Here is a 21855-nt window from a genome sequence, read left to right on the forward strand (position 1 = left end):
TTCAGCCTTCCAGTGGTCTGCCCGGATTGGTCACAGTTAAGTGGATTAGCCAGGCTGCCTTGAAGAGGTGATAAAGAGTCCCTGGGGTAAACCAGCTCTGCTGGCAGGGCAGTGTGTTGTTCCATAGGAATGCCAGGCCAGGGGGAGGAGTCGTAAACTATGTTCTTCAAAGAGGAGAGCAGAGACCAGTGTCATTTACAGCTCTGAACCTGACACCTTAGGCAGATGATCAGATTAATGAAGGTATGAGCAGATGCAGGGGGGAGAGTACGTTAATTAGCCATCCTACGGGTGTTTAGCCAGCTCTTACCTCCTTGCTGCAAAATCAGCCATTATGGATTTGGAAGATTTGATGTACTCTGGGACAAAATCATGCCACACTCTACAGGATATGGTCATATCTTGGAGGAGTTACCCTGCTCCCATTGGTCAAGAGTGACCTCCTGCTTGACCCAGAGAACTTGGAATACGTATTTGAGAGAGGCAGAGCCCTCCAGATCTGCTGCTTGAAATTTAAGAAAGCAAGACGTTGCCATGCTGAGAACTTGGAAGTGCAATTTCTAAGGCCTGCCCTCTGAAGACTGCCCCATCTGAAACTACAGCCCTGTGGACTTCCTTGCTGTAAAAGAACTAAAGAGTGGACTCCCAGCAAGCTACAGGTAAACAGAGCTCACCTGGACATCCCCACAAAGAATTCCCAGCCTGGAGTACCAGTGGATTTGTAAGGGTTTTGTTCAAGTGGATTTCGGAATTGAAGTTTCACACTTTGAAGGACCCTCTTGGACATTCCAGAACCTTGGATTGCGTGTTGGATACTTTGGGACCCGCAAGCAGAACTTCAGAAAGGAGTTCTAACTAGACCCAGCCTGCTGGAGAAGGCTGCACAACCCAGTTGTGAGAAATTCTCCAGAACAATTTCTAAAGGTGTGTCCCGTCCGAAAACAAAATGACTAAAAGGGGCACTGTTGGTTTCTAAGCACTGGAAAGTGACTAATCTTTAAAAATTCATATTTCTGGTTCCCTATAGTGAATATATTTTCGTTTTGTTGTCATTTAAAAGATAAAATATCACCTATTTTTATAAATTGGTGTTGGATTTTTATTTTGCGTTTTGTCTTAATTATTTACTGAAGTGGTGTTTTTAAACACTTTGCATACCTGACTTTGAAGTTAAGCCTGCCTGCTCACAGCCACGTTACCAAGGGATGAGCATAGGAGTAATTTTCTAAGACCTATTCTGAACCCTATACTGTGTTAGAGGCCTTCTTGCCAGTGGCAGACCCACATTTGCCCCTACCAATAATCCACTTTCCAACACCTACATTGCGGACTAAATGTCAGAGGCAATGAACCATGAAATAGAAATGAACATTTATACACAAAAGGAAAAGCAATGATGGGGAAGGGTACAAAGAAATAAAGACGGTCACCCAGCACCACCACCTGTAATACAGGCAGATAAACAAAGTGTCAAACAATGGAGGGACAGAAGCACATTCCCATAAGACGAATGACATTTGTGCATATTCACTTAGCAAAGTACTTTGGGAACTGGAAGCAGGCAGGATGCAGTAACTTTATTTGATCTACTCGCATTGCAGCCAAGTCTGATGAGCACCTCTCACCTGTAAGCAGTCTCGGTGGAACCAGGCAGTCTTGCAGCACGGGCTGTGCAGGATGTTGTATGACGGGCGATGCTGCACAATTTCCAGGCATATGGTGCAGGTGGAGGAGCCTGTGCCTTGTACGCACTTCTGAAATGGGCGATGCTTACGGCAGAATGATCTAGAAAAGGCACAAGATAAAATCCTCAAACAACAGCCTTGGTCAACTGCAAACACAAGTTAGGGCATCTCGGGATGCAAAGTAAAATTGGCCAACAATCCCTTCATTACCCACCCCAAACAGGAAGGATGCTGACAAACATGTGTTAGCAGAAGCACCCTATGGATGGAATGTTTGGGGATGTATGCTCAATGTGAATGAGGGCTCTCAAAGTTAACTCTGGGTCCAATGGTGGATCAGTCCGTGTCAATGATCATAAACAGATCAGATGTATGCTGCCAACTCTTCTACATGATTCACTTTTTTGCAGACCCTTTGATTTCATAAACGGGCGAAGAGGATGTGATTCGAACCCATGTGTGGTCTGCGAGGAGTTTGCCCAATCAGCATTCGAAAATCCACGGAGATGCAAGGCGGAACACAAACTGCCAGCCAATTTAGAGTAGGGCAAATACCATAAAAATAAATAAGAAACTATTTGGAGTCAGGTGAACTAAATGAAATCAGAAAGGTAAGTTTAATGCTTTATTAACAGTAAAGAAACTAACCAAATTTATAGAAACATTATTAATTGAATATACATTTATTTGGAAAAAAAAAGAAGCCTGAAGCGACACAAAATGAAGCACCAACAACTTTCGCAGAAAAACAGGAACAATGAGAACAAATAGGCCAAAAGTTTTTATATCAAAAGATATAGTTTTATTGTATAACCAACAGATATCAAAATATACTTCTCAATAGGAGTGACTTTAGGTAATTACTTTGCAGAAAGGCAATAGACTTGACGTACAAGAGCTACAGTGGTTGCAATTGGCAACACAATTCTAAACACAATTTAACATTGAGCTCAATTGGTTTTTCTACATAAATGCAGTTGATTAATTTATAGATTTCTTTTGGAACTCCAGGACTGGATCCTAGATTCAGTCCCGGAACCTAAGCTGAAAACAGTCTAGTAAAAAAGTTTTGGTTATTGCAGGTATTTTTAAAGAATATAACTATTTTAAAAGTTTACACTTAGAAACTTTTCAGAGAAAAATCCAGCATTGTTATCCTATGAAAGGAAATTCAGGTCACAGGTAAAGTACGTTGTTACTTTTGTAATCCAGTACTGGGCTCCTAGGTCCAGCACTGGGATCTCCACTTAAGACAGGTAAGTAATTAGGGTTTAGTAGTTGGTACGATTTTTAAGGAATATTTGAGGTTTGCAAAAATAGACACTTAGAAGAAATTTCACAGAAAAGCAGTCAATGGTTTCCTATGGAGAAAATTCAGGTTACTAGTAAACACGGTTATGATTACTTTTGTGGTTTAGTACTGAGCTGAAAAGTACAGTACTGGATTACCTCCTGATTCCAGGTGAGAAATTAGAAATTCGTTACTCTGCAGATTTTAGATGAATATTTTAAAGTTTCAAAACTTCACACAGAGAAGTTGGAGTCAACCCAAGTCAATGTTATCCTATGGAATCAATCAATCATCGCATTTATATAGCGCACTACTCACCCCGAGGGTCTCAAGGCGCTAGGGGAGGGGGGGGTCTGCTACTGCTCAAACATCCAGGTCTTGAGTTGCTTCCTGAAGGCGAGGTGGTCCTGGGTCAGGCGTAGGTGGGTGGGGAGGGAGTTCCATGTCTTGGCGGCGAGGTAGGAGAAGGACCGTCCCCCTGTGGTGGCTCTTCGGATGCGGGGGACGGCGGCAAGGGCGTGGCTGGTCGATCGAAGCTGGCGTATGGGAGCATAGAAGTTGAGGCGGCTGTTCAGGTATCCTGGGCCTTGGTTGTGTAGGGCTTTGTGTGCGTGGGTGAGGAGACGGAAGGTGATTCTCTTGTTGACCGGGAGCCAGTGCAGGTCTCAGGTGTCCTGGGATGTGGCCGCGACGGGGGATGTCCAGGATGAGTCGTGCTGAGGCGTTCTGGATCCGCTGGAGTCTCTTCTGGAGTTTGGCGGTGGTTCCGGCGTAGAGGGAGATGCCGTAGTCCAGACGGCTGGTGACGAGGGCCTGGGTGACCGTCTTCCTGGTCTCGGTGGGGATCCACCGGAAGATCTTACGTAGCATGCGCAGGATGTTGAAGCACGACGAGGAGACGGCGTTGACTTGTCTGGTCATGGAGAGGGAGGAGTCCAGGATGAAGCCCAGGTTGCGTGCGTGGTCTGTCGGTTTGGGTGCGCTGCCTAGGGCGGTGGGCCACCAGGAGTCGTCCCAAGCGGCGGGTGAGGATCCCAGGATGAGGACTTCCGTCTTGTCCGAGTGGAAGGAAAGTGAGTTATCGGTTTCCAGGCGAGTACTCGACTGGTGAAGTTAAGGTTCTGGGCATAGACTCCGGGGTCTCCCAGGGTCGGAAATGTACAGTAGTTACACCCTCAGCGGCACCGGGGCAGCCGGCTGCAGAGAGAGAGTAGGCCCACTGCAATCCAATGGAGGGTTGGGGGCCTTCGGTTGGTGGCTGCAAGCAGGAAGGCCACGCGGCTGTGGGAGCTGAGCTCCTGGTCACTTACTCAGGGAAAGTGGGCAAGTAGAGTAGGATTGTAGTTGCACTTCCAGCGGCACTCGGGTGGCTGGGTGCAGGGTGCTTTTGAGCAGTCGGGCGCTTAATGTTATCCAATGGGAAGGTAAAAAGGGGACAAAGCCTGCAGACTCTGGGACAGATTCTTCAGGTGCGACCACCACTTAGAGAGGTAAGTTGGGATCTTGGAGTAGAGGTAGGTACCCCAAAAGAAGGCACAGGGAGTCGCCGGGTGCCGGGGTGTCTTTTGGTGTCGGGAAATCTTACCCTCAAGCTGGTCGCAGTTGGAGGGGTCCCTGGTTCTGAGGCTGCTGGCGTTGTCTAGTTCGTCGAGGAGGGTCTTGGGCACTGGACTTCGGGTCCCAGTCGCCGGGGGAACGTCCATGTGGTCTTGGATCACTCTGGCACGGGCCAGGCTCGGCGGGTGCAGAGTGGGCTGGATTCACGGTAACTAGCTGGCACCAGGGGTATTGCTGTTGAAGCAGAGCCTCTGCTTATGGGAGTCCCAGTCTTTCAGAGGGTCAAGGCAGGCAAGTCCTCCTGGTTTTCCAAAGCTGCTGTCCGCAGGAGTCGCCGAGATTTAGCAGGAGCAGGTTCCAGGATCGACAGGCCGGTAATGTTGGGGCCAAGTCAGTTGGTGTCGTCCTGTTAGCAGCTGCACAGCGGTTGTTCTTCTTGATTCTTGTTTTCTTATCGGAATCTGAGGAAGAAAAGTTCAGGGTGCCCCTAAAGAAAACAAGCACTGGCGTTGCCAATAGGTCTCGCAGTAGAAAAGTTGGAGCTATTGGTTTTGTAATTGACAAAGCCCTTTCTGTTTTTAAAATGAAAACAAAAATAAAAGGCATTGTTATTTGCAATTGTAATAGCTACAACTTTCCTACTGCGAGACCTATTGGCAACGCCAGTGCTTGTTTCCATTTGAGAGTAGACATGCATTCCAGCATCATGAAAAAGCATCTCTGAAGGTGCCCACACCTTGTGATTACTATTGAGTGTTAAGAGCTGCATCCGTTCACAACTTTAAGATAACCAATTGGGTACAAATGTTTGGATGCTGTCAGGACGAGAGAAAGAATGGAGTAGACTCCAGCTACCCTTCCTAAGTCTAGTGTTCGTTTGTAAAAAGGCAAACAATTGCTCTGAACACAAAATCCCGCCACCCCATTCCACAAAGCAATTCGATGACAAACACATATTTCACGTTGGAGACAATAGGAAGGAATTTGTAAAATGTTTGAGATCAAAAGGAACCCAAAGGCTTCTTTCATACTAAAGATGCTTAGAAGTAATGCTTCCCAAACTTCAGACAATGTTTTACCATCTGTGTCGCAACACACGAATCTCCAGGTGCACGGTGCAAGCACTACGCAGTCAGAGATGAACAGTTAGGGTTCCACATTTACATGTCCACACCGCACCGTGCCATTATACAGCACTTGAAAATTGGAATTACTCCGTTCCATATATTTCAACAAATGCGCAATAAAAAAAAAAGATGTTCAAGTGAATACATTTGGCTGACGTGGAATACATATGTTTACGATGATCTTTTTGCATCTTATATTGGAGAGAGCATCTTGGGATTGATATACGTATATCATCAACTTGTGTGATTATTTGCTAGCGCTTGTGAAGGATGAAGAGCGAACCAGGGTAGCCCACCGTAAAATAATAATTTGGACGAATTGAATAAAAGAGCGTGCGGGACATAAATACACAACTATTTATCGAGGTGGTTAAAACAAACAACACATTTGGTTGGCAAACTAAGGGACGGGCGGGGTATTTTTTATTGTCACCAAGGAAGCTTTTTTTACAGCTAGCATACGAGTGGTAAAGTATTGGAACGGGAGGGCTTAATCGACAAACAAGGAGACTTATGGGAGTTGTATTGTTTAGCAGAAGCTCAGAGTAGGCGGGTTGGAACATCAGGTGAGAGTAATTGACGATGTTTAAAACACGTTGAATAACACAATGCAGCGATCGCCTGTTTACTGCCGACTAAGGCTGCTGGAGAGGGTCTCTGTGTGATGAAAGTCCAGGTCAAACGTAAAAACAAAGGAAAGACGAGTCAGACAGTAAAAATGTGTTGCGGTTTCAATTCGGGCAAAGACAACTTACATGAAAATGCAGAGCGGGAAACTGAAAGTACGGCCGGCCTGTGGCCGGCCATGATTCAATTAGGGGGAGGAGAAGCCGGATGGGGGCGGGAGAGCCTGGGGCGGGATTCCGAGTGAGGGAGAGCCTGCAGAGGGTGTAGAGGCTGTCTAGTGGCGGTTCATATTTTAGAAAGGTGACATACTGACATTCACATGTGTATAATGAGATAAACAGTCAGTTGTAGAAGCAGAGACTTGCGGCAACAGTCCCCATTTATGGATGAAGTGGTCCGTGTGACAGGCGAGCCCCACCAGCCCCAACACCTTTATTTGTGGGAATGGTCGAAGAGTGGCTAATGTTTTATCTGAGAGCCTGGGTTCGGGATTCCGAGTGAGGGAGAGCCTGTTGGGGGGGGGGGGGGGGAGGGGGGGAGGGCGCGTGAGAATAAAAGAGCGTTTGGGACATAAATATTTTCAGTAAACTGTTGTAGTCGTTCAACACGACCCAGCACCCTAGGATTACGTTCAAAGTGAAATGACGCGAACAGTCATGGACGTAATAAAAGTTGTAATAACAGTTTTTCCTACATTGGGCCATTAGAAATTACATCGGACTCCTGACTACGTAGCATGTTTTAACCATTTAGGCATTTACCTTGAAAGTGCGCTCGCAGCGCAACAAAGGTGAATCGTTAAGGGGCGTGTGGCGGGCTGTTTGCAAGCTCGAGATAAGCCACGGCAAGCAAGCGAGAATAAAAGCCTATTCCCCAGCATTTCCGAAGGATGCCTGACTCAGCTGGCATAGAATACCTCATTTAGCTGCTGGGATGTGCCTAGATGTCAGAGCAACCCGAGCCGTTTTCAAGTACCGCAAGCAGATAATTATGGCTTTATAAAACAGAGGGTGAGTTTATGCCTCCAGGCTGGAAAAAAACAAAAACAAGGATAGGTTATGCGAGAGCGAGGGAGAGAAACGGAAATATTAGGTGTGTTTACGTGAGAGAGAACCAGAGGTCGGGAGATGGGAGACAATTTAAGAAGGGGCGAATAGAATACGAGTAGGAGAAAGAGGGGCAAAGTGAAACATAACAGGGGCGAGGAGAGAATGGCATGGGAGAGAATGAGGAAGCAAGCAACGGAGGCATAAGCATAACGAGGGACAGCAGGAGAAAAAGGTGAAGAATATAAAGTGTTACAAAAAAGTGGAGACAAATTAAAGGGGCAAAGAGCGAGATAGAGGAGCGGGAGAATGAGTTAGATAGAGACAGAAGAAACAGAAGATGGCGCTAAAGAAAAGGATTCAGTGAGAAAACGGGGGGGGGGGGGACGAGCAGTACGATACAAACAAAATACGAGAGAAAGATCTAACACGGATCTAATACTTGGCAGAACGTCCTGAGAAGCAGACGCCGAAAATACAGCGAGGGGAGCAGGGAGGCCGATCCACAACTTAAAGGTTGCATTTATTATCAACCACGACCAATAACAGGGTGTCGCCGCGGACAAAATTGAAAGTATCCAGTGGCTGGCATATGCATAACGAATTGACTAAATTTTTGGTGCTCATATTCGCAATTCGGTGGCCCCCCCTCCGGTAACCTCATCAAAGCAGACTTTCCTGATATGAGAAGGAAATCCAAATTGGAAATTTAAAATTCCAGATGTCTGATTGAAGCTGACCAAGAACTCCTCCGAATTGAAACTGTGAGGAGTGTGTCAAGATAACACACAGAATTGTTTGTCCTGAAGAAGGTGTTATCACCGATTCACCGAAACGCTGCGTCGACTACAAGAACAACTGTGATATTCGTGATCAAATGTTTTTTTAATAAATTGTGATTTTTTTAACTGTTTTTTAAACAATAAGCAATTGTGTTTTTGGGCATATTTATTGTATAAACTACCTGTTTTTAATCTGAATTGTAATAAATTGTATATTTTTAAAAGACACACACTCTTTATGGTTTATATCCTTTCTCAGTATTTGTTTATATATACATGTTATATAATCTAAGCTAGATCTGGTACTTGGAGTAATATGTGAACTACACTTGGGTTCTTTCCATTTTGAGTTGATTTGCTGTGGGACCTCTTTCTTGTTCCTCCTAACACGGAGTCAGACAGAATGATCAACAGTACAACAAAAATATACAACAAGACGGAGGGGAAGGCAGAGAAGGCCAGCTAGCTCAGTGGCAGACAGTTTATCAACCACGGAATGGTGAAAGGCCGGACTTGAAAGCATGTGGTGAAATGGAAGTAAACCAGACGGCAAGGCTGTGATTGCGTGGAGAGAGAGGGGAGGTGCTGGTGTGGGAGGGGGGGAGGAGTGCTGCTAGGGCAAGGCTGTGATTGCGTGGAGAGAGAGGGGAGGTGCTGGTGTGGGAGGGGGGAGGAGTGCTACTAGGGCAAGGCTGTGATTGCGTGGAGAGAGAGGGGAGGTGCTGGTGTGGGAGGGGGGAGGAGTGCTGCTAGGGCAAGGCTGTGATTGCGTGGAGAGAGAGGGGAGGTGCTGGTGTGGGAGGGGGAGGAGTGCTGCTAGGGCAAGGCTGTGATTGCGTGGAGAGAGAGGGGAGGTGCTGGTGTGGGAGGGGGGAGGTGCTGGTGTGGGAAAGGGCAAGGCTGTGTTTGCGGGGAGAGAGAGGGGAGGTGCTGGTGTGGGAGGGAGGAGTTGCTGGTGTGGGAGGAGTGCTGCTAGGGGAGGAGAAGCCCTGGCCGTGAATGCTCGTGCATGTTTGCTCACGTGATTCACGTGAACTGAAAGAAAACCGCGGCTGAAAGCCCTTAGTTTGAAGAGAAAATAGCTGACTTGAATTCTCCCCATTTCCCATTCCTGCGGAATGGTAAAGGCGAGACCTAAAAAGTTACTTACCTGTAAACTGTGGTTCTTCAGTATTGGTGTCTTTCATAGATTCACATGCTTTAATAATTCCCCGTTGTCGAAGTGGGAGTCCCAAGGTACATAAAATAGTAGTAATATATATATATATATATATATAAATAAAACATCATAAACCTAAATATAATATACATATATAATCCTAAAGAAATTTTAAAAGTACCATAGAACAACATAGGCCCATAGAGGCCCAAAGGGAGATTCACTTTAGTAACATATCCATGTCATTATAATAGTCACATTCCAGCCAATCAGGCTGTAGCACCCTCTAGAACCTTCTCCTCAGATGCTCAAGCCCTCAGATTTTCGTAGGACCAAAGTGACCAAGAGTGCATGAGGAGAAGAGAGCCTTTGAGGGGAGGAGGGAGGGTCGCATGTGCATCTATGAAAGACACCAATACTGGAGAACCACAGTTTACAGGTAAGCAACTTTTGTTCTACTCCAGTATTAGGGTGTCTTTCATAGATTCACATGCTTGAACAAGAATAGAAAGCAGTACGCCAACACATAGGAGTCATAAAAGGCAATAAGAACAGATGCAAGCAAAGATGAAATATATATATATATATATATATATACACACACACACACATATATACATACACACAGGAAAACCTTTTATGACAGGAGGCAGGAAGTAACAGAGGCTCACCTTCATCTGAACAGATTTCGTAGCACCGCTTGACCCACAGCAGTGTCTGCAGAGTCAGCTGTCTCCAGACAGTAGTGCCTCGTAAACGTGTGCCTGCTGGACCACGTTACCACCCTGCAGATCTGATGTAGAGGCACTCCAGCAAATAGGGCGATAGAGGATGCAACTGCCCTCGTCGAGTGTGCTCGCACCGGAGCAGAAAGAGGCTTGCCAGCCCGTTGATGGCAGAAGAAATGCATCTATTAATGGATTGTTTAGTGACTGGATGTCCTTTGCGCATCTGTCCATAGGCCACAAAGAGCTGGTCTGATTTACGAAAAGCAGCAGTGTAATGAATATAGAATTTGAGGCAGCGTTTCAAGTCCAAATAATGAAGAGTGCTATTCCAAACCAAACACGCACTAGAGGAGGAAACGCTACCTTGCCTGAAGCAGAGAGCGAGTCTGCCAGCGGGACAGCAACGGCTGTAGGAGCGGGAGCTGAGTCCCCCCTGCCGCCGCATCTCAACACCAACGCGGAAGTAGAGTGGGGGGACTCCAACACCTAGGAGCCTTTGCGGGGGCGCGCACCAGTGACGCGCAAGAAGACGCTTAAAACAACAACGCCCCCTCCGCGTAGCGGGACGCATGCGGGACCAAGCACGGGGCTAAGCCCGGGCAAAGGGCGGGCCCTCTGTGGCCCTCAGAGGCCTGAGGAGCCTGGCCTGGGCCACACACCCTGCCCGGCTGCCACCAGCTTACGGATTTATGGACAACTAAACTAAGTTTGCCAACCGTTTATGTTATTTACTACTGGGAGCAATTTACGCCATTGACTCTTCGAGATTGGCTGACACAATTGTCGAAATTTCCTACTGCTCCATTATTGGGTACCTATAGGGTCTGTTATGAACTGCCGAGAGACCAGAAGCATGGCAGCCGCAAGAGCAAAAAAGTTGACTGGTACCCTCGATGACTTTATTGTCCGCACCCACGCTTTAATTGATGAAGGGATTATCTTAACCTCTTAAGTGCTGCTGACGGCCAATGGTCATCATGAGCGCTCCCTCCCCAGTGCTGCGCACGACCATTGGACGTCCATTCAGCACTAGTTCCAATGGACAGCGCAGCACTGGGGAGGGATATTTGCGAAGCAGCTATGGTGTTAATGGACAAAAGGGTGTCTCAAGACTTAGCCATGGCTAAGCGATCCTCTTTAGGCCTCATCGCTCAAGCTTGTACCCCTAACACTGTAACTGGTCCGAACACTCTTGTAATGGTACACAATGATGGGGGCTATGATGTTCCAAGTTCTCAAGAGGGTTTGGAGGCAACCCTTAATCTCACCCTGCTAGTAGATAGCGGCCCAGTTGGAAATGAGACTGATAACCTATCTATGGCTAGTGCTTTAAATCTAAGGGGTATGAAAGAGGGGGCAATTCCTAAACAAAAGACCAACAAATCCACCATTCGCAAAGGGAAAAAAACACACATTACCCATAACCAAGATCTAACCAATTTAGACCCAGTGCTCTCGAATGAGAGTAGCAACCTGGTTGCTCATACTAATGATACTGGGGGAGTGCACCAGGCCAATGTCGGCCTACCTTTAAGCCTCCCAGATGATACTGTCGTAGACAGCAGCTTGGAGGAAATTTTGGAACTAAGTGGCGAGGCAAACAACCAAGTTAGAAGCAGTGAGGACAGAAGTAGCCTAAGCATGGTTAATAATAACATCTTTGAAATGTGAAAAATCCTCATCGAACCCATTGAGGTTAGGTTACGCTGCTTAGAGACAATACTAAAAAACATTCATAAAGACATAAGTGCCCCTAGTTTCAACCTGAATAACAAAGCACCCCATGTAAAAACTACAACGAACAAGCCATCCTTAGCCAATAAAAGTGTCCCTATTGTTAAAAAAAATGTGCCCAGAAACCCTGGTAACATCATTAATCCAGGAGGTACCACAATAAAGACCCCTGACCCTAAACAAACACTGAACCAAGCCAAACCTAAGGTAACTCCTCAAGTCAAATTCAAAGATCCCACACCCCTGACTCCAAAATTGGACCAGGCCCCAATAGATAAGAGAGAGTCCAGGAGAAACATCCATCTTCCTCCGGATGCATGTCCATATGTTGTGATCTTGACTGGGGTCACTGAAATTGCATCAACTGAAGTAGAATCTTACCAGGCCCTGAAAAATAAAGTATGCCATTGGCTGTCCAAAAACCACCCATTACCAGCAAATATGCCTAGTAATATTTTAATGGTGGAGAGAAGTCCCTGGGTTGGTGGTAATAGAAAAAATTTAAAAGGAGACCGTATTGTGGTCACCTTTGATAACCCACAGGTGGTACAATACATCTGTGGAGGAACTCCGCGCTATCATGCAAGCACGGTCACTGCCAGGCCCCTTTCCTATTTCTATTCACTGGGGAACCAAGCAGATAAAAGATGGAGTTGGTTAAGGGGTCCACAGGAACACAAAATTAGACAGAGGTTCAATCCCCCATGGGAGGTGCAAGCCCACAGTTGGGAGGATGGCGGTGAGGATGGATGGAACCTGGTCAGGAGAAGAAGAGCAAGACCTTTCCAGGGAGGGTTTGCTGCAGGGCCCCGAAATAGTCACCCACATTATGACCACCATATGGCGAATGGGCAAGAAAACTACTTTAACATCCCAACGTTCAATCATTAGGAGTGCCCGTCATTTATGGAATGGGTTGATTGACAAAAACTGGGCTCACCCATTAAACAGCTGCAAAACACCCTTCCCATTGCCCCACAAAGTAGTCAGGCTGTGCAGGAGTCAAATATTGAGTTAAACACTGACCTAGCTTTAACCATAGGTCAGGGTACTGAGGGCGAAACATCATTCTGTGCGAAAGAGTATAATGAAATGGGAGGGCGGGGGATATCCCTGGCCACATCGAACATTGCGGGCCTCAGGAGTAAAATGGATGACCCCTATTGGAGGGATCTCATAGGCACCATGGACATAATAGCTATGCAGGAGACCTGGGCTACCGAACACATGCTCACAGTTGATGGCTTCACTACTTTTTTTCTTCCAGCAGTCAACTCAAAGCGAGCGTGGGCCAGAGGTGGTCTGGTTACCTTAATATCCGCTAAAATCCCGGGTTCTTATAAAGAAATAGCAACTGGTAGCCCCTACTGCCTCGCAGTTCTAATTACTAATAGGGGCACTAATAACGTATTGTTAGTGAACTTTTATAACTCCTTTGATAGGGAACATCCGGTTGGCAACCTGTGGAGGTTAAACTCTTTCTTAGTCAACTTCAAGGAGTCTATAGAGCCTGAATGCATTGTCATCTTAATGGGAGATTTTAATGTCCATGGTTGCCAGGATAAATGTCCCCCCAATGTTCTTTTTGGCCCCCCAGAAGAGGAAAATACCCACTTTGAACACTCAGAACAGTGAACTTTTCTGGAATCCCTGTTGGCTGAAAATGGGCTAATGCTGCCAACTGGTGGGGGGGGGGGGGGGGGGGTGGGGGGGGGATATCCCCACTTTCACAGGTCATGGCAGTAGGTCTACAATTGATTACATCTTTCCGAGTAGCAGTCATGGGAGCCAAATTATTAGTTATTCAGTTGTAAGGTCCCATTTTAGTGACCACAATCTGGTTGTATTAAAAGTTAGGAATGTACTTGTTATTAAGGAATGTAGCTTGAACCTAGTAGATAAATGTGATATACGTTCGACTGACCAGGCACGTAGAATTAAGTGGTGTAGAATAATTCCTGAGGATTTCTTTTGTAATCTTTGCATTAGTTGCCAGGAGGCTCTAAAACTCTGTATGGATGATCAGGCGGGGGACAATGAGGTAATAGAGGCGTATAAAAGGGTTTGCGCCGACATTCTGTCCAACCTGACGCGACAGGGCACAAGTAAAACAAGGGAAGGAAGGCTGGTTCGATAAGAAATGTTCTGCTGCTAACCATAAACTTAAAGTAGCACTTAAATCTAAGCCAGTAGATAGAATGCTCGTGGCTACCCTCAGGAAAGAATACAAGATCACCATTGAAAAAAGGCGGCGCTGGAGGAGCCAAGATGGCGGACGGACAAGACGTCTGAGCTCCCGGCTCCGCAGCCCGTCTGCTGATTACATGCCATCCTGATCTTTAATCCTGCCTACGGCGCGAACGAATATAATCACGAATGCGCTGACACTTTCCGCATTCCTCCGATGTCCCCGCCGGCTTTTTTGGTCGAGGATTTATAGAGTTTGCCGACTTTGGACTTTGCCCATGCACTCTGGCCCGCCCACCGCCACCGGACACCGCTGATCACGTACGGTGATACGACCTGGGGCAGGACCGGCGTCTGGGGAAATGTTACCGGCTGTGGAATGGGCGGCTCGGCGGAGCCCTCTTAGCGACTGAGAAGATACCTGTGTGGTTGGATCCGGGCTGGCGATATCTCCTTTGTCATGCTACCAGCGGTCAGAGCGGTATCCATTTTGAAGCGCCTACCACACGCATCGCTGTACAGCCGGGGGCTCTCACATCGTGCGAGCCCCTTATTGCGAGCAGTATCTCTTTTTGCCTTCAATATTCTCCCTCCGCCCTATGGAGTCGCCATCCCCCCTCCGATGTGTGCCTACTGCAGAGATGGTGCCGGCGCCGGTCTACCTCGCCGAAAAGACGGAAGCCTCCATATCCCTGACGCAAGCTGCCTTGCCTACCGTCGAGCTGGAGGGTGCCCCGGTGGCGCCTTTGCATACTGCTGCCATGCTGAAGCGGGGAGCTGTCCTGACCTATGGTGATATCCTTCTAGCCCTGGAAGACTTGAGGGCGACATGGTGGCAAAACACTCGGGAACTGGAGCGGAAGATTGATGTCGCTATGTCATCCAGGGAACTTTTGCGATTGTCTGACCCCCCAATGCCTCTCAACCCACTCGAGGTGGATACAATGTGGCTACAGGGGGATACTGTGGAACGTCCTCTCCCTGGCTACAGTGTCGAGTGTTCTGTGCATGACAAAGTTGCAGATACAAAGTTCCCTTCCACTCTAAAAGCTGAGACTCTGCCTCTACAAGTGTTGCCACGGCTTCCCCAACATCGCCGGAGTGTGTGCCGTTCTGTGGGGGAAAAGGTGTTTGCCACTTTGGACGTGGTGATGGTCGATGATTGGGAACTCTCGCTTCTTCTTCCTCTGCTTCTTCTATGCCGGGAGCGGCCATCTTGCTCCTTTGTTCTGCCTGAAGTACATTTCCAGCGGAGGCCATGCTTGGAGGGGTTTCAGCGTTCAGGCCAGGGCTGATGTTGCCTCCCTTGATGATCCTGCCTGACCGCCTGGCATGACCCGGACTCGAATACTTGTCGATGTTTTTGATGTGCCGCATGCGTGTAATCCGCCATTGTAGACTGCGGGGGTGGATATGTGGGGCCACCTAAGATCGGGCCAGGACTGGGCGATCTCCTTTAGTGTGCTGTACGTATTGGCGGGCGGGGACTAGGATGGGACTGCTTTTTGTCGGGTTTATTCGCACATTTGGAATTGAGTCTCCCCACCTGCTGCTTACTTGCTACTTCATTTGTGCCGATGATACTCAGGGTGGGGGATACTTACGGGGCTGGTGGTGACCGGGAGTATGCTATATTTTCCTCCTCCTGCCTTTTCTGGGAGTCGGCGACTGGGATGTTCTTTCCCACTCGCCAGACTCTTTTCCCACTTGGGGTCCTCTTGGGGCGACAGGCATGCCTATTGGGGGGGGGTGGGCCGTGGCCTTCCGCTGGTATGCAGGGTGGGGGGGATGGGATGTGTTCCGTGTCTTTTCTTTGTCTCTATGGCCCTCTTTCTCTCTCTTTCTCTCCTCTTCTTCGGTTTCTTTCTCTTCTATGTTCCTCGGGGTCGGGGTCCAGTGTTAGTAGGGAGTTTATTGTGTTCTATCATTCTGTGGTATAGCGTTTGCTCTTAGTTCCTGGATGGCGGCCTCCTATTTCCTTACAAATGCCTTCCTCTATATCGCCTCCTTCTGGGTGCTCCTTGAACGGTATGTCTATCCTGGCCAGTGATCTGCTTCGACTCTTTTCGTAGTTTAATATAAGTACTCGACAAAATTATAAAATTAAACCTTTTCCTATCCTGACATTATTGTTCTATGTTCTACCCGACACTTCTCACTCAGAGATTGCCTTAACGGCGTTCTGCCTATTGGTTTTTTCTCATATCCTTTTCTAATATGTCATAGCGGCCGGCCTCGAGGGGTTGTAGGCAGACGCTGTGTATTGTGCATTTCACAAAATAAAGGTTTTCAAAAAAAAAAAAAAAAGAAAAAAGGCGGCGCGAGATCAGAGGACGCCTGGGCTGATTTGACCTCAATCGATGTTTTGAAAAGCAGCGCCAAATCTTGGGCCATGGTCAATCAACCCTTTTTCTCAGACTCAAGCAACAATGAACTGGATTGTGGAATCCAAGCAGACAAATGGCACTTAAACTTTAAATCTGTTTATGAACAGGAAACTTTGGGGGCTGAGGGCACGACCAGCTCTTACCAACTTCCCTATAGTTTAACGGTGGATGAGGAAGAGGTGGCCGTGGCCATTGGAAAAATGACCAGTAACAAAGCACCCGGGCCGGATGGGGTTCCCGCTGATCTTTTTAAAGTTGATATTTTATTTTGGTCCAAAATCTTAGCTAGAGTTTTTAACAGAATTTTCAAAGCAGGCATCCCAGAATCTTGGACCCAATCAGTGATTGTCCCTATCTACAAAAAAGGGGATAGGGGGGACCCTGGAAATTATCGCCCCATATCCCTCATAGATTCCGCAGTTAAGGTCCTAGGGAGAGTGGTCCTATGTAAACTTACTGAATGGTTAGAGGAGACTAACACCCTCTCCCCCCTTCAGTATGGTTTTAGAAAGGGGCGTAGTACCAGCGACCAAAGTTTAAACCTACAACTGCTCATAGGGAAATACACACAAGTGAAGCAAGGATTCCTGTACATTGCCTTCATGGATCTATCCTCGGCATTTGACCGAGTTAACAGATCCAAGTTGTGGGGCCAGCTTCTTAGTGTTGGAGTAGATCCAAACATCGTGTATTTTCTAGCAGACCTCCATAGGGACCTTACTGCCAAGGTTCGTTACGATCGAAAAGGGAACTGTACGGGGAAAATCAGTATTACCAATGGTGTAAGGCAGGGATGCATTCTTGCTCCCCTGCTCTTTACACTATATATAAATGACTTGGGCGGAATTTTGGGCATAGCTTGTAAGGATATCCCCAGGGAAATATCTACTGCCCGCCCTATTATATGCGGACGACGCTGCTCTTATAGCTAGAACTGCAGTGGGTCAACAAAGCCTGTTGAATTCTTTTTATGCTTTTATGACAAACCTTGAAGTATTAACTTTGGTAAGTCTCATGTTATGGTGGTAGGCCACAAAGCAAAGGCCAAAAAAAATGTGATGACGCTGCACTGTAATGGCCACAAGCTGTTAAGAGTTTCCAGATTTCCTTATCTGGGGGTAGTTTGATGACTGTTCCACATGGCACCCCCAAATGCAGGAGAAGAAAAATGTTCTGGTACGCTCCATCTCCGCGGTGCTGGGTTTTTCACGCAAATTGGGGGTGATGCCCATAGAGGCAGTTTTAAAAGTGTATGCTGCTAAATGTATTGCCATCGCTATGTATGGTGCAGACCTGTGGGGCTTTAGGCCTATCAAATCTCTTCAAGTCATAGAAGATAATTTTAAAATCAATTCTTTCCCTGCCAAGATCCACGGCCAGCTTCATAGTCCATCAGGAATGCGGCGTGGATTATTTGGAGGATCGAATTGCTATGGCCCCCCTTCTAAAATGGATATCGGTATGGCTCAATCCAGAGCTTGAAGTCAACCATGAAATCCTGAAGGACTGCCTAAAGTTAGATCACTGGAACAAGATTCCCTGGCTAAAATATGTAGAACAAATGTGTGTAAAGTTGGGACGGCCCGAACTGTTTCAAAAACCATCCGCCCTGGTGAAAGCCGATCTGAAGTGGACAAAGAACACTTTTTTGCTGTACAGTGGTATGGACAGAGAAGGCAGGGAGCTGGTAAAGCCCTCTGTCAGGACTCATCAATTGATTGCTTCTCCTGACCATGAACTGGAACTTTACTTGAAGGTTGTTAACACAAACCACAGGTATCTTCTAACCAAGTTCCGACTGAACAAAGTCCACCTATTAATCTCAGGCCGCCCCAGCTGGACCAGGGACTTGGATTTGAATCTATGTAACTGTGACGGTTACTCAATCATGGAAACTGTCCACTTTTGGTTTTTTTGTGATCATTTTAAAAACATTAGGAAAAAATTTATTATACCCCTGTTAAAGGGGAAAGGGTTTAGGCAGGTCAAACCAGCTTTACTGTATCTCCAATTGTTAACAGAAATCTGGGAAACCTATAATGTGGCTAAGTTTTTAACCATTGCGGTGAGATTGGGCTAAAAGATCAATTGGTCGTAGAACATCCACCATAAACATTGCCCACTGTAACTTGAATCAAGTTTCTTATCTTGTAATTTTTTATTGATGTTCCTTTTTAATTGTAGAATGCTGCTTTTTTTATTGTCATGCTGCTCGGTGATTTGTGGACCACTTTTATGTTTCTTGTACTTTTATGGTTTTTGTAAATTGAACCGAATAAAGTATTTGACTTGATGAAGAGTGCTCAGCAGGAGACGGAGGGTGAGGGGAAAAAAGTTCTGAGAATGATAGGTTCGTTAAGGTGAAAGTCTGAAGGAACCTTAGGAATACATTTAGGATTAGTACGAAGTGTAACAGCGTCCCTGGAGAATTGAAGAAAAGGAGGCTGAATGGTGAAAGCTTGGATGTCGCTCACTCGCCTGGAGGATGCAAGTGCGAGGAGAAAAGCGACTTTCCAAGTGAGGAATTTTAATTCCGCTGAATGAATGGCTCAAAAGGAGGTCGGAGGAGCTGTGATAAGACCAGATTCAAACGCCAAACAGGTGGTGGACGTCGGATGGGCGGAAACATCCGGAAAAGGCCCTTAAAGAACTGACGAATGATCCGAGAGGAGTACAGTGATGTGGAACCATCATGGCGAAAGCGGGAAATCGCAACCAGGAAGACTTTAAAAGTGGAATGAGAGTGTCCCGACTTTGCCAAAAGTAGGAAAAAAGGCAGGATTTGCTCAGGTGTGGCGAGCAGAGGATAGACCTTTTCCTAGTGGCACCAGATTCAAAACAGTCTCCATTTCTGCTTATAGGTCTTAACTGTGTAAGGAGAGCGCGCATGAGCAAGCACCTCTGCACTCGGTGCAATATTCCAATGAGCGAACTCGCGCTTAGGTTTCAAGCGTGAAGATGGAGACGCCGGATCGGGACGGCAAATCTGGCCCTGACTCCTGGTGATCAGATGAGGCAGAGGGCGAAGAAGAAGCGGATCGCACAGGGAAAGCTGGAAGCAGCTGGAAAGCGGCTGTTGTAAAAGCGCTCCTAAAGAAACCCTCCTTGGATCCAGCAGAATTGGCCAATTATAGACCAATATCCCTCCTCCCTGGGACCAGCAAGATCGCCGAGAAACTGGTGAACAAGAAACTTTCCCAGTTTCTGGAATCGAATAACCTGCTAAAAAACTCGCAGACCGGTTTTCGTCCATGACAGGGCACTGACATCGCCCTCCTGGCGGCGGTGGAGGAGACCAGGGCACTCTTAGACGAAGGAGGATCAGTGGCAGTGATCCTCCTCGACTTAAGTGCGGCCTTCGACACCGTCAACCATCAACTCCTGATCAAACGGCTTAAAAAGGTAGGAGTAGAAGGTACTGCTCTATCCTGGCTTTCCTCCTTTCTGGCCCAACGCTCCTTTCAGATATGGGAAAATAACACCTGCTCCTCTGAAACACCCCTCCAATGTGGGGTACCCCAGGGCTCCTCCCTGAGCCCCACATTGTTTAACATATATATGGCTCCATTGGAGGAGGTTGTCACTCCGTTCGGAGTGAGCATAGTCAGCTACGCAGACGACACACAACTTGTCGTCTCCCTATCCCACCCTAGTAAACAACCAGCGGACTTATTTAAATGCTTAACGCAGGTACAAGGGTGGATGAATAGCTCAGATCTTAAGCTGAATGGATCAAAGACAGAAATCCTCCTTGTGGGTCAGAAAGGACTTACCCTCCCCTTGGACACCTGGCCACCATGTCTGGGGCCCCCCCCAGACCCAAAGAAGGAAGTAAAAAGCTTGGGAGTATGGATAGATACTTATCTCTTTCACAACGCAGGCAAAAAAAGTAGCCGCCACCTGCTTCAGACTACTGAAATCCATGAGAAAGATCCTGCCCCTACTTCCACCAATATCACAGACTCCTGATTCAAGGCCTCATACTTTCCAGGATAGACTACAGTAATGAAATCTACCTGGGTGCGCCTGAAGCAACCCTAAATAAACTTCAGAAAATCCAGAATGCGGCGGCTCGGATCCTCACCAACACCCCGGCCAGAGCTTCAGCCAAACCTGCTCTTAAGCTCTTCCACTGGCTCCCAGTGAGGGAACGTGTAATTTTCAAGGCCCTTTGCCTTGCCCACAAGCTACTGCAGAACCAAGGCCCTCCTATTCTAAGGAAATTCATAAAACCGTACAAAGCCCTTAGATCCCTCCGATCAGACAATGAGTCCCTCATCATCCTGCCTAGATTCAAGAAAGCCCGCTCGGGTGGAAGACGCTTCTCGGTCCACACCGCACGCCTCTGGAATGCTCTTCCCCGAGACTTGAGAAAAGAATCCAATTATTTACGATTCAGGAAACGGCTCAAAGCTCATCTCTTTCCTTAATGGTAACCTTCCCCTTCTGAAACTGGCCCTTTCCCCATCTCTGATGCCGAACCCCCAGAAGTAGGGATCTCTAGCGCTGGGATACCTTAGGGTGACTACGCGCTCTATAAAATTTTAATAATAATAATAATAATAATAATAATAATAAAACAGAGGGAGGTCCGTGAACCATGGGCGACGCGGCCAACTGGGCGCAATCAGTATGACGTGACATGGCTGAAGTCTCATCTTGTGCAGACGGCGCGAAATCAGAGGGATCAGCGGAAAAGCATAAACGAATTTGCTCGACCAGTTGATCAAAACACATTCCCGCTAGATCTTCTGTGGGGATGCAGACTTGCGAAGTGTAGGCATTTGCGGTTGATTGGAGTTGCAAACAGATCCAGCTCCGGCAGGCCCCACAAGCGAAACACATACTCCAGAGTCGGTTGATGGAGTTCCCACTCGTGGTTGTCCGTAGCCGATCTGCTGAGGGAGTCTGCAGGGCATTGGAGGCACTTGGTACGTGAACTGCTGTCAGGTGGACACGATGTTGAATTGCCCATTCACAGATCTGTTGTGCTTGTCTGGACAGCAGAAGAGACCTCGTACCTCCTTGTTTGTTGAGGTAGTGCATACTGGTGGTGTTGTCCGCACGCACCAGCAGCGATTTCCCTTCCACCAGCATCCGGAAAGATTTTAGGGCGAGGAACAGTTTCCATTTTAATGTATAACTGAATATTGTGGCTTGATATTGTGCCTCTTAGTACTGCCATTTAAATCTACCCCCGGCTGCATGGAGATACTATCTGAAAGCAGCCAAATTCAACGATTGAAGGGTCCGGTGACGGAGCTTGCTCGGAGGTCCGGTCAGAAGATTTGATCTGCATGGCAATTGCATGTGTTGTAGGTGGGGCAGATGTAGAATTCCATGTGCCACTATTTTTTCTGCCAATCTGGTGCCAACAGGATCATCTTTGTCCTGGATCTCTCAATTTACAATTACTGCTGATAAGAATTGGATGGGGGAGGAAAGGCACGGACAAATGTCAAAAGTCATTGCTCACTGTGGGAAGCTGTATCTGGTAGAACACTAAAAGGTTATATTGTGCACAGAGTCCAGAGATTCCCCCCAG

The 21855-nt window shown here is 47.1% G+C and overlaps 1 protein-coding gene across 3 annotated transcripts in view; it reads right to left on the reverse strand.

Moving 5' to 3' along the window:
* G2E3 (G2/M-phase specific E3 ubiquitin protein ligase) overlaps window positions 1-21855 on the reverse strand; it is a 446104-nt gene that overhangs the window by 230698 nt on the left and 193551 nt on the right. For all 3 annotated transcript variants that reach the window (XM_086936985.1, XM_086936986.1, XM_086936987.1), the window contains exon 7: window positions 1626-1785. In XM_086936985.1, coding sequence (XP_086793111.1) covers window positions 1626-1785 — 160 coding nt within the window. The remainder of the gene's footprint in view (window positions 1-1625; window positions 1786-21855) is intronic.

This window comes from Lissotriton vulgaris, chromosome 9 (assembly GCF_964263255.1).
Source record: "Lissotriton vulgaris chromosome 9, aLisVul1.2, whole genome shotgun sequence".
NCBI classification, from domain to species: domain Eukaryota; kingdom Metazoa; phylum Chordata; class Amphibia; order Caudata; family Salamandridae; genus Lissotriton; species Lissotriton vulgaris.